General features: G+C 32.3%; 1 protein-coding gene across 1 annotated transcript; it reads left to right on the forward strand.

Moving 5' to 3' along the window:
- The first annotated feature begins 3,056 nt into the window (after positions 1-3,056).
- Positions 3,057-11,768, forward strand: LOC7456919 (protein ALTERED PHOSPHATE STARVATION RESPONSE 1). Its single transcript, XM_052454675.1, has 6 exons — positions 3,057-3,448; positions 3,815-4,897; positions 5,050-5,124; positions 5,325-5,539; positions 10,254-10,477; positions 10,799-11,768. Exons 1-6 carry the CDS (start codon positions 3,406-3,408, stop codon positions 11,451-11,453), a joined length of 2,295 nt encoding a protein of 764 aa, XP_052310635.1. The 5' UTR covers positions 3,057-3,405; the 3' UTR covers positions 11,454-11,768.
- Positions 11,769-13,801: the final 2,033 nt, after the last annotated feature.

Consider the following 13,801-nt stretch of genomic DNA (forward strand, 5'->3'; position numbering starts at 1 on the left):
TATAACTACAAAATAAATCTAATAAAGTTACTCAAGTTTTAACTTTGAGAGGTATAACTTAATTAATTGGTAAAGTTCTGGATTTACTTTTTAGAGATCACCGGTTCGAGTGTTACAAATTTCAGGGTCACTAAAAAGCTTATATGGTTGTTAATTTCAAGGCCTCAGAGAATTAATCGAGATACGCCTAAACTGATCCAGACACCCACGATTAAAAAAATAAAGTTCCAAGTTTTTGTCCTCCTAATAATGATATAATTAGCAAATGTTCTAAAAAAAGGCAAATGTTTTCAACAAGAAGGAATTGAACAGATTAAAACCAAGAAGGCCAAAATGAAAATTAAAACAATTATAAAGGCAAAAATGTAAAAAAGGTGTGATTTGAATAATGAAAAAAACAAACTTAAACCCTAATATCAAATTGGTCATTGTATTTTTAATTTTCTTGACAAATAAAATTAATTTTTTTCCTTGCAAAATTGAGTAACAAATAAATATTTGGATTTTTTTTACACCTCAAAAACCTTTATTCAGCCTAAATTCAAATTAACATAGTGTACAAAGATGATTTAAAAAAAAAAAACCAATGACTAAAATAAACTAAAGACATCAAGGATTAAAAAAAATATAAAGCACTCTTTAAGCTTTTTAGGAAAGCAAATAATGCTTTGGTAGAGAATCTTTTAAAAAATCACCATCCTATTTATTTTTTAAAGTGTATTTTGTTTGAAAATATATTAAAATATTTTTTAATATTTTTTAATTTTTTTTTAATTTTTTTTTAATATTAATATATTAAAAAATATTAAAATAATTAATTTAAAACTAAAAAATAATTTTAATTTTTTAAAAAACATGATTGGATGCAAATGTCAAATAAAGCTTGATGTTTTTGGTAATTGTAATTGTAATTATAATTATGATTAGATAGGTGTCGAGCAGAATGCATGTTCACCACGTGCATAACAAGTGTCATCAAACTTTTTTTTTTTCCTTTTTTCTTTTCTAAAATTTTAAAATAATATATTTTTGGCTTATTTGCCGAGGACCCCACCCCCTTCTTTTGAGCATGTTCCGAGGACCTAATAAATTTATGCAAAACGCCGCGATTGAAAATGAGCAGAACCATAAAGCCATCAATTGCTAAATGACATTCCATGCCCACGGACAACTTTCCTGTTCATTAAAGATTCTGTCCCAATTAAAAAAAAAAAAAAAAAAAAAAAAAACAGCAATGAACAATTAGACAGTCACTTTTTATTCTATGTTCTTGAATATTCAGCCACTAGATCCTCAAAAGAACAGCACACTGTGTTTTTGGCTGTATTATGAGTAATAAACCTAGCTTGGTGAGGTGTTTTAGGTGTAGTTTGTTTTTGTATTTTAAAAATATTTTTGAAAAAATATAATTTTTTTTACCTCAAATTAATATATTTTTGATGTTTTCAGATCATTTTGATACGCTAATATCAAAAATAATTTTTTAAAAATAAAAAAATATTATTTTGATGTATTTTCAAGTGAAAAAGACTTTGAAAAGCAATTATAACCACATTCTCAAATACCTCCTTAACTTCGATCCGACGCGGTGAGTTATCTCTAGATTTGTGTGGGATGAACCCATCTTCATACCCATTTTTTTCAAAAAAAATATAAAATACTTCCTTTTATGTATTTTGAGACCCATTATTATTAGCTAGTCAAAGAAACCCAACAAAAACGTAAGTAATAAATAGAAAAAAACAAAAAACAAAAAACAAAAACATTACTACCTTCAATTCATGTCTAGTGACTCGTGGAGTGCATGATGTATCCACTTTTTAAGATTTAACTATCCACCATGATTTTACTGCAAAAAATGGGCATATGATGCCCTAATGACTAATCTCTCGCTCGTGCCATAAAGTAGCTTGGAATTTCCTTAAAAGAAATCAAAATAGAGCATAGTTTTTCAATACCAATATATGTTTCACAAGGAAAAGCCTAAAAAAGTGAGACAATTCCCTAAAAACCGGTTTTTAAGGAGCCGTTAGACAGTTCCTCGGGAAAATCTAAGGGTAATTCCGTTAATATACTTCACATTTTCCAATAAAAAGTGAGAAAAGCCGGGGTATATATAAAATATTTTATTAATAATTTTAATAGGTTGATATTAAAAATTAAAAAAAATTATTTTAATATATTTTTATTTGGTAAAGAGATTTTATAATCTCAGCTTATATATATAAAAAAACAAATAAATAGTTTTAGAAAAACCTAAAAATGTCCCCCAACTGTGGATCTAATAGGGCGATAGAGAAATGTTTTTCAATTTTCATAACTGGATGCTTAAATATTCAAAGAATTCCAATTTAGTTTTTCATTCCATCTTTCCACAAACTTCTAATAGAAAACTACTTTTCCTACAAAAAGAAGTCATTTATTTGTAAAGTAAAATTTGGATGAAAATAAAAATGGATGGAGAGACTCAATTGAAATTTTTTAAAACATTGAAACTGCAATTAAAACCAATTTTAGAGAGTGTTTGGGAGTGTGGTAGCGGTTATTTTTTATAGTGTTTTTCATTCCAAAATACATTAAAATAATATATTTTTTATTTTTTAAAAATTATTTTTGATATCAGTATATCAAAATAATCTGAAAACATCAAAAACATATTAATTTAAAACAAAAAAAATTTAAATTTTTCCAAAAACATTTTCAAAATACAATGTCAAGCACTACCTTAATCAAGAATACCTAGTGGATTTTCTTCTTCTTGTGTAAATCTAAAAATAAATGAAATAAATTAGTAAATAATACTACTATCAAGCTTTATTTTTAATTAAATCTTTAAATATTAAAAAATCCCAAATTAAATATTCTATCCAAACTCTTCACATTTTTTTTATAATAAAAAGCATTAAAATTTATAAATTAAATGTAATTGATATAATTGTTTTATAAAAAAAAATATAAAATTTGGATGGAATTCATTCCTGAAAATTTGTGAATTCAATTGAAATAAAAGTAGTTTTCAGGACTAATCTATACCACCTATATAGCCTTGGTTTTCTTTTCACCACCACTACTCTTAAGCACACAAAACGAGGCTTGCCTTCTCTTCTTCTCTGTATCAGCTTTTGCAGATTCCTCGCTCTCTGTATTTGCTTTTTGTGCATTTTTTATCATTTCAGTTTGTTTCTCTCTCTCATTCTCACTGTACAAAATCTACCCTTTTTGAAGTTCTGTGACTGATACGCTTCAAGTTCAGGGCCTTACTTGCATTCATTGCTTTCAATAAATAATCTTTCAGGTTTCCGTTAATGGCTTGATTTTTTTGACTTCCCAACTACTCCTCTTTCCTATAAAACAACTACTTGTCTCTGCTAGTACCCTGTTTTTTTTTCTTCCTTAAGAAAAAGTATGTTGAAATTTTTCTTCTTCATTTTCGTTTTTCATTGCCCAGGTATTGTCTCTATCTTGTAATTAAAGCTTTATTCAAGTGGGTTTTTCGTTTCTTGGAGTAAAACCCTTTTGTGCTCTTGTGGCTTGGAAAAGTTTTTTCTGTTTTTGCTCTATTTCTTGACCAAGGCTGTGTGGTTTTAAGGTGAAAGGTTTTAGCTTTTTCATGTTCCTTCTGTGTCTTTCGCTTCCTTAGACTCTTGGGTCTTTCCAAGTGTGGTTCTTAGAGACGTGTTGCATTTCTAGTGCAAAGTTTGGTTTCTGTGGAAGCCATTGCCTCATTTGAAGAGATTCTGTTGACAGGCTTGAGAAATGGAGTTAATTTTATGAACTGGGTCTTAATATTTTGGCTCAAAAATGGGTTCTGCAGGCTCCAAAGTAGACAAAACTGAACCTTTGGCTCTGTGCAAGGAACGGAGGAAGTTCATAAAGCAAGCGATTGATTCAAGGTACAATCTTGCAGCAGCTCATGTTTCTTACATAAACTCTCTTAAAAACTTTGGTGTAGCTCTCCGACGATTCGCTGAAGCAGAGGTTTTGATAGAGTCTTCTCTGTCAACAACCTCAGCTACTGAGCTTGACAAGTCTCCATCACATTCCTCGTACCTCTCTCCCTCTCCCTCTCACAATGCAGAGGTCTCAGATTCACCATTGCACTTTGAGAGTCCTATTTCACCACCAGTGATGAACATGAGTTATATGAGAGCTGGTGGAGGTGGTAATGCAGTGACTGTTAAGTTTAATTTGAATAATAGTGGTGGTTTTGTAGAGGATGAGACATTGGGGTTCTCTATGCCAATGCCGCCGCCGCCACCTCCTCCTTTTGAGTTAGCTGGTTCATGGGATTTTTTTGATCCAAGTGATAATGGTGAGAGTTTTAGATTTGTTAGGCATAGTGAGTTGGATATGGATTTTGATAATATGAGTGGGTGGAGTGAGTTTAGGGGTGAAAAGGTTGGTATTGAACAAAGTGTGGTAGATGCAAAAGGAAAATGGACAAAAGTTGGTTTAGATGGAAAGAGTCAAGTACATGAAGAAACTCTGACGCCTGGTGTGGAGCATAAGGGGGTTGAAAGTTCTGGTAATTCATTAACTCAAAATGGCAGTTATAACTCTAGAGTGAAAGGCACTGCCCCCTCGTTTGAATTGAGAGGAGTTGAAGGTTCTAGTAGACAAGAATTTGTTGGTCAAGTGAGGCATGTAGAAGAGGGGCAAAATGCCAGTGTTTCCACTCTTGAACAATCAGGTTCAAGGAGAGAGAAAGCAGTAGCAGTGAACAATTTGTCTACAGAAAGAGAGGATCCATCGGAGTTCATTACGCATAGAGCTAAGGATTTTCTTGCAAGCGTAAAGGATATAGAGCATCGCTTCTTTAGAGCATCTGAATCTGGGAAGGAGGTCTCCAGAATGCTTGAGGCAAACAATATCAGGGTTGGATATTCTGAGGCAAAAGGTTTACTTCTGACTTTACATGGCTGAGTTACAGTTGGCATGTTTGTTTGTCCACGGCAATTCCAGTGCCATGGATGCTTGTTGGTGTTTTTTTTTTTTTTTCAGTTATTGAACATTTCTGCAATCGTTGTATAACAAGTCCAATTCTCATAGGAGGATCTGCCTCAGCAATTTTGGTGGCTGTAAAATTTGTTTGCTGTCGAGGAAAGACTGCACTTGTTTCTCATGGTAAGATTAGCTTCTGTTCTGTGAGTCAATGTTTAGGAGTTTTTCGTTTTTGTGGGACAATTCAATCTTTAGGTCTAATATTGAGGAAGAATTCACAAATTGTCTAGTAGAACCTGTGGTGATTTTGATGACATAAACAACTTTCTTAATTTGTTTCTCATATTTCTTCCCATTATGTTGAATCTCCGATGCTTTTGTAGAACCTGTAGAACATATGACTAAGATCATTACATGGAAACGGACAACATCTTCAAGGTCATCTTCATCAAGAAATCCTCTTGTCACGGCAACAAAAGATGATGCCTCAGATAGTGGTAGTGATTTTGTTGAAGAGTTCTGCATGATTGCAGGGAGTCATTCCTCCACCCTTGACAGACTGTATGCATGGGAAAGAAAACTCTATGATGAAATAAAGGTACTTTTTTAAGCCTTTCTTCTTGCATACAATTTCTTTCTTCTTGATCCTCTTGACTTTGTTTGTAGTTTATCATACATGACACTATATGACAGGAAAATGTGTTTTGACAATGTTCAGGGCATATCAATTTAAGGTGTTCATATCATATCAAATTTTTATGGGCATGTTTCCATAATTAGATGCTGATTACCTCATAAATCTTTATTGTGTGACGTAGAAAATCATTTGAATGCATGTGACAATTTTCGTAAATATATGTTCATAGATTAGTATATCTAAAGGAAAATTGTGTTACTCTATTGATAGTAAATAGGTAGAGAAGAATGGATTGAATATGACAGACAGATGCTTGAAAGATCAATACAAGTTACTCAATCTTCTTTTTTCACAGGAAAATGTCTTTTGTAATTTTCCTCTCCACCCCTGCACCTCTTCTCTCCAATGGCTTTGTCTCTCCCTCCCACCTCCACCTTTTTCCTTGGTCTAACCCCTGCTTTTGTCCCTAGGAAGTAGGACCTACAGTTTCCCCCTCCTGAATATTATAAATGTTTCCAGTTCTTGTTGTTGTTTTCAAAATAAACTCATCCATTACACTTGGGCTCCTCCACCTTGAAGGGCTATTTGAATGGTGTTTTGACTGTGATAACTTGTTGCAGTTTTAGGTTGATATATGTATGGCTGTTGTGCATGTCTGAGAGGTCTTGATCTAGGTAGCTTATTGTTAGGATTCTCAGATGTGGGCTTTTGATGGGAGCAATTTCTGTCTGCCCTCGAACGTTCTGGGATGTGGATTTTGAATGGTATAGGAGATGAAGCTGGTGAAGGAAGCTGGCATAAGGCCAAAGGGGTCACGGTTGTGGGTATAGTGGTTCTCTATGTAGAGCCTGGTTTACCATCAATTTTCTGGTTCTGTCTAGCTCCTTTTTACTCTTTTGGATTAAGGCCAAATCACCATTGCAGTCTAAAAAGATGTGGCTTAACCTCTGGCCCTCCTCCATTGATCATTGATCCCAGAGACTTCTTACTAGGCTGGGCAAGGTGTGGGTTGGGCTTTATACATCTTTATGTCCGAACCAAGCAAACCTAGGCAAATCTTCTAAATTTGGGTTAATATTCCAAAATCATAGTCCATGAAATCTCATACCTGGGTTAAATAAAAAAGCTCAATCCCCAATCAATTTAATGTTGAAGGGTTAATATTCCAAAATCATAGTCCATGAAATCTCATACCTGGGTTAAATCAAAAAGCTCAATCCCCAATCAATTTAATGTTGAAGGGTAAATTTGAGAAAAAAAATCAATCTAAAAAACTTGTCAGAGCAGAAAAATAACAATAAAAAATTAAGGATCAAACCCAATGGAAAAAAAATGGAGGATAAAATCAGAAAAAAAATTAATTTTATAAATCATCCTAAATAAAAAAATTAGCAATCAAAAGAATGAGCGTCAAATTTGAGAGATGAAAAAATTGAAGGAGGATGAAATTAAAAATAATTTTTAATTTGAATAATTTTTCAAATAAAAAAATTGCAATTAAAAGAACATGCTAAATCTGAAGGAAAAAGAAAATTAAAGGCTGCTATGAATTTTGTAAGGAGGAGCTACATGCAAATTGAGTTGAAAAGAGAAATGAAGGGAAAAAAATAAAATCCAACCAGCATCGCACCACTCGTGAAGGAAGAGGATGCCGAGACAAATCAAATGATGTGACATAATAACAATTTTTACTACTGAAGTCAACTGCACGCGCTGCCTGAAGGTGGTAAAGTCGCTAATGCATGCAACACACGTGTCGGTAGCTTTTTTGTTTTGTTTTATTATTTAAATTACAATATTGCCCCTAGGATCAAATAAATATTACAAAAAAACCTTCATGAGATTACAAAAAAAAAAAAAAACCTGAAGGTGGTAAAGTCGCTAATGCATGCAACACACGTGTCGGTAGCTTTTTTGTTTTATTTTATTATTTAAATTACAATATTGCCCCTAGGATCAAATAAATATTACAAAAAAACCTTCATGAGATTAAAAAAAAAAAAAAAAAACCTGAAGGTATTGAAAAAGAAAAAAAAAACCTGAAGCCATGCACTGAGAATTTTGTTTCCAAGGGTAATTGGGTCATTACACTAAAAGTGTCCCTAGACTATAGTTAAGTTTTTTTTTTTTGCTTTTAAGGGTATTCAAGTAATTTTTATTGTGCAAAAAAAGGGTCAAAGCTTATAAAAAAAAAAAGGAGTGTGGTCTGCATGATGAAAAAAGTGGATGCAAATGACTAATCCGCTTACCAGTTGGTTGTGCCCAGGTAGTTTGGATTTAATCTCCCACTCTTTTAACATCTTCACATTGGAATAGCTCTGAATTGTTATTAGTTTAATAACACTCTACAATGTTGTTCGGCGAAACTGTTGATACGTACTATAAATGTAATTGCATGGTCTATGGGGATGAAGTCAAGCTCGGCAGATAAGGGGAGGCTTAGTATACTGTTAAGACAATTAAAATTGATGATTATTTGATAGGAGCCTCTTGGGGACTTGGACAATCATTTCTGTGGCAGTTGGGATCTTCCATTGTTTCCTTCAAAACATCACTATGTGTTTGTGGTATCATTTAACAACCCATGCACACCTAGGAGTTGTAATAGCAAGTTATTAACTGAACTCTAGTTCTCTATAACTGACAACCATGTGAATCCTTTGGGGTCTCATTCTTGTACGTGTCTGAGCTATTGTTCAAATGTCTTAAAGGAATTTGGTGCTCTCCCACCAGAGTATGCTGTTTTTCGAAAGGTGACCTCCCTGATAGACCAAGCCTTGTGCACAATTCTAAGCATTATTGTTTGAGAATTATGTTTGTGCACGCCCAAGAGTGTATAAATTAAGCCCCCCCCAAAAAAAAAGTTTGGGCTTTGCCATTTTCAAATGTCACAAATCTAATCTGAAATCTGTCAGCCAATTGTTATTACAGAGCAGTTTAGATGAGGCCAAGAAGAGTCGCTAACTTGGCACTAATTTCTTTCAATTATGAGAGAGAGAGAGAGACACAAGAATGTCTGTATCCACTGTGGTTGCATCTGTCTTGAAGATTGGGTTGACTTAGAGGATCCACACTCATGCTAGCCAAACCCAATCCTTAGCTATAATAGCTAGTGAAAGCGAAAAAAAGTAAAGCATCATTGCTCTCTACTTGGCTAGTTATTCTAGCAAAATGAAGAGGAAAAGGGTTCGCTATGGAAGCTTTGGTGCTAATTGGGTGTTGGTTTTGGTGTCAGCCTGGAGGCATTTAATCACTCCTAGTTTATCAATTTGTTAATTTTTTTACCTGAAATTGAGAGAATTTGTTTGGTTCTAATTGAAATAGCTAGAACTTGTAAAATGGTTAGCCTAGGGTAGGAAGAGCAATTTGGGTTGAATTAGCATCATTTACTGTGTCGATCAGTTAGATTAGATAGTTACAAATCTAGGATTTTTCGATAGGGTAGGAAGAACAATCTGGGCTGTATCATTTCAATGTATTCCACTTGAAATTTGGTAGGTGATTAACTTCATTTGATTTTTGTACCAGTTGCTTCCAAAAAGATTTGTAATAAAGTACAGGAAAGATCTCTGAGATATGGTAGTGTTCATGATAAGTTAGTCAAACTAGGTGTTCTGGGTTTTTTTTTTTTTTTTGTGATTCAAGTGCTGGGTCTCTTCTGTTATTATCAATTCCTCTTTCTTAACCTCACCAACCATTGTTAAAGGTGTAATCTTTTGGTATAGTTGTTGAAGTTGGATGGTTATTGGGTCCCTTTTGTTTAATGTTCGAGATTGTTAACAAAACTTGTTGAAGTCTAATTTTGATCAGCTTATTTAGCTTGCAACTAAAAAGAAGACTGTAGCAAATGAAGCATGGGCAATGTAACAGCTTATTGAGGCAGTTGGCTCCTACAACTTACCATTTTCAGAATCTCTGCTTTCTTTTTGTTATGCTCTAGAATTTCCAGCTTCGTGTAAATGTACTGCTTTCTAAAACTGCATTAGAGGTGACGTTAGTGTTTTTACCAACCATGGATAAACCAATTACGCTAAAAATACTGAGAAGTTAGTGACGATGCTAGTCCAATGACTCCTTATTTTAGATGGTATTACGAGTCTAATGACTTTGCTTTGCTGTTAGTTTAATTTTCGTGATTTATCAGTTGTCCATATGTTTTCTTTGTCTACTAAAAATGAATGTTTCATCCTAAAAAGGGAAGGATATGAGTTTTATGGAAGGATTTTATTCAAGTGCATATTTTACAAACACATTCTCAATATTTTCATTGTCAACTCTGATATTGCTGGGAACTATCTTTGCCGTGTGACTTTTGTCTATGGGTCATATAATGCTACTGTTCATAACAAGTAGCTGGAAAGTTTGTGATATTACTGGGAACTATCTTTGCCGTGTGACTTTTATCTATGGGTCGTATAATTCTACTGCTCATAACAAGTAGTTGGAAAGTTTGAGTTAGTGTAGCTAGAATTTAGAGAGCATGAATGTAATAATTTTTTTTTTCTAGCTAGCTAAAATGATTTTTTAAACTATTTTAGTTGAAATTTAGCTAAAATTTAAAGAGCACGAGTGTGGATGCTCGTAACTATCCTTGATAGTTTCTTATTATTAAGGCTGTTCCAAGTTTACTGTTGCCTCTTTTATGTAAATCTCACTGATAATTCTGTCTCTATAGGCCAGTGAATCTATCAGGAGAGAGTATGATCGGAGGTGTGACCAGCTTAGACACCAGTTTGCCAAAGATCAAAGCGCTAATGTGATTGATAAAACCCGTGCAGTTGTAAAGGATTTACATTCACGCATAAGAGTGGCAATTCACTCTGTAGATTCAATATCAAAGCGGATTGAGAAAATGAGAGATGAAGAGTTGCAGCCGCAACTTCTAGAATTAATTCAAGGGTAATTATGCATTTAATTTTTTAGAGGTTGTTTGTTTTTACATTTTAAAAGCGTTTTTTTTTTAAAATTGCTTTAATTTTTTTTTTTTGAGTTTTTAGATCGTTCTGATGTGCTGATGTTAAAAATAATTTTTTAAAAATAAATAAAAATATAATTTTGATGTATTGTTTAGCGAAAATTAATTTAAAAAGCAAGTGCTAATATATTTCTAAATACCTCCTAATATAATTAAGCATGGAGCGCATGAGATTCATTATGAACTAAATGTGTTGATTCATCTCTATTCTCGTTAATATATTAATGACCAGTGAGCCTATGCAGGTTGATCAGGATGTGGAAGACCATGCTTGAATGCCATCATGCACAGTACATCACAATCTCATTAGCATACCATTCAAGGAGTATAACAGGAACTCCACAAGGAAATACCCGTAGGCAGATTATGGCTCAGCTCCAGCAGGAGGTTGAATGCTTTGGCTTAAGCTTTGCAAACTGGGTTAACAGCCATGCATCCTATGTGGAAGCTCTAAATGGGTGGCTGCAAAATTGCATCCTGCAACCACAGGAGCGTTCCAAGAGTAGGAGGTCATTCTCCCCTCGCCGACTCTTGGCACCACCTTTATTTGTTCTATGTCGTGATTGGTCAGCTGGGATCAGAGGTTTGCCATCTGAGGAACTCAATAATGCCATCAAAACCCTCTTATCTGATTTGTATCACCTAATGGAACAACAAGAAGAGCAGTTACACAAGGAAGAGAAAGTAGTTGATGTAAATAATGGAGAATCAGGGGAGAAAGAGAATGACAGGAATGATGATCTGGCCTCGAACATGTACTGCATACACGCCAGTTTGACAAAGGTTCTTGATAGACTGAACAAATTTTCAGAGGCTTCATTGAAAATGTACGAGGACGTCAGACAGAAAACTGAAGCAGCTCGAGTAGCGTACTTGAATTGCAGGCCACTTAGGTGTTAACTATTATGTAATTAGAACATATAAGCATTTCTAAGTTTGTGGTTGGAAATAGAAACTTGTAAATGCAAAGTGGTTTCAAACCCCTTTATGAAGGAATAGAATATATCTTGTTTTGGAGTAAATTTGCAACTGGAGAAGCGCTTGTTGTTATGCTCCTAGCAACACTGTTCTGTAGTTGAAGCTGTTGACTGCTTGCAACTTCTCTTTTCTGCTGTTTCTGCCAAGTTCCAAATTGCCTCACCTTGGTTGAGGTGTGTTAAAAGAAAGTGAAGGTTAATCAAGTTCATTGCCTCTACTTGGCGTGGCTTTTTGAAATATTTTTTTAAAATTAATATTCTTTTTAATATTTTTATCGGAATTCTTAATGTGTATCATTTACCTGCATTTTGCTGTTAAGTGAACTCCATTGCATTTAATGAGGGGAGTGAATGATGCCTATCTTTTTTACAGTACGGACAGTTCCATGTTAACAACTTAGAAAATTTGATCAGCCTTGCAAGAGAGAAGGTACAGCTGAACGGATTACAACATCGTATAGTTTCAAGTAGATCCTGACATGAACTTTTACCAAAGTTTCATATTAAACTATATAAATATTAATTTATTGTGATTTAGGTAACTTAATGGGTGAAGGGAGAGACCAAATAACTGTTTGATGTAAAAACAAATTCAAAACAAATTTTTTTTAAATATTAAGATGGTAATATATTGTATCGATCCAGATAGTTTTGGCATCAAAGTTATGGATCTGAATAGATTTAATAATTTTTTTAAAAAAAATTATTTTTTATGTAATTATATAATTGCAAAAATAGTTGATTGTAGCAAAATAATTAAATAAAAAAACTACTAAACAATTCTATTAATACTACAAAAATGTTTCTATTATTTGATTCGAAAACAAAGTAAAAATTATATGGAATTTAACAAAATAATATCTAAAATATATTTTTAATTTATTTAATAATTTTAAAAAATAATACGTAATATATTAAATTAATTAATTTTTAAGAAATTAAATTAATTTAAAAAAATATTTAAAAAATAACCCAGACTTGCAAGCATGGGTGACTCAACACACTGGGCAATACAAAAGAAGCTAGATTGGCTTTTTTTGCCCTCAAAATTTAGCAAACATGTTGTCTATCTATTTTTTTTTAAAAGAAAATAACGTGTTATTTACAAACTTAATTTCAATCACCAGACATATAATAGGAAAATTGAGCAAGGTATTTTTTATTTAAAAACTCAATTTTTATTTATTTTCACGTAAAAATACCTAAAGACACTCTTATAAATTCTAAGTACTAATTCCTTAACTCAAAAAACACCAAAATCGATTAAAAAAATATAAAATCAAACTAGAAAAAACCTTTCAATCCTAATCTATACTTTCCGACGACTTGGAAGCTCAACAACATCTTAACAACATTTCTCTTTTCAAAAGAAGCATTTTGAAATTAAATTTGTCCATTTTTTAAATGGAATCCAACCAATCAATCTTTTTCTTTTTCATTCATTATTTTTCAACGATGTTCTCTCTTCTCTCAATTTTAAAAATTAAAATGTAAATAAAATAAAATTTTGAATTAAATTATTTAATTGTCAAACTAAAAAAATTCGACAAAACCCCAAGATAACATTAGGCAAAAAAGTGCTAACATAATTTTTTTTTAAAAGGCTCCCATTCTTTCTTTGTTTTAATTTTAATCTCTTCATTTTCAATCTTTCTCAAACAATAAAATTAATTATTTTTTTTTTGTAACATTAAGCATCAACTTAATATTGGAAAGTGTTTTTTTTTCTTTTTTAGATCGAGATAATCATATAAAAAATACATTGAAATAAATTATTAACACCATAATTAAAAAAAAAACAAAAAACCTGTTATTTTTGTTTGTTTCAATTTTGATATTCTTATTTTCAATCTCTTGCAAATAATAAAATCATTTTTTTTTTATAAAATCGAGCCAACTTAATGTCAGAATGATTTTTTGAGACTATAATAATTATACAAAAATAAATTAAAACAAATTACTAACCCAAAACTCAAATAAAACAATACTAAATAATAAAATTAAAAATAAAAAATTCATAACCTAAAAAACATATATATATATATATATATATATATATATATATATATATATATATATATAAAAGATGAAAACATGCAAATCCACGGTGAAACACCACGCAAGTTTATACCTCTTGTTTTTCTCTTTTGATTTTGAACAAATTAAAACAATGTATAGTTCTTTCAATGTTGACCACATTCTTCTTATCCACCTGAGTATATGCCAACTTAGCATTTCTGAGAATCTTTCAACCTTCACCCAAAAGAGATG

The sequence above is a fragment of the Populus trichocarpa genome, chromosome 7 (assembly GCF_000002775.5).
Source record: "Populus trichocarpa isolate Nisqually-1 chromosome 7, P.trichocarpa_v4.1, whole genome shotgun sequence".
Classification (NCBI taxonomy): Eukaryota; Viridiplantae; Streptophyta; class Magnoliopsida; order Malpighiales; family Salicaceae; genus Populus; species Populus trichocarpa.

Bases quoted from the DNA above. Each gene is read 5' to 3' on its own strand.
- LOC7456919 (XM_052454675.1), top strand. From the start codon at position 3,406: ATGTTGAAATTTTTCTTCTTCATTTTCGTTTTTCATTGCCCAG. The intron at 3,449-3,814 runs GTATTGTCTCTA...TGGGTTCTGCAG, and splicing joins TTTCGTTTTTCATTGCCCAG to GCTCCAAAGTAGACAAAACT. The intron at 4,898-5,049 runs GTTTACTTCTGA...CAATTCTCATAG, and splicing joins TGGATATTCTGAGGCAAAAG to GAGGATCTGCCTCAGCAATT.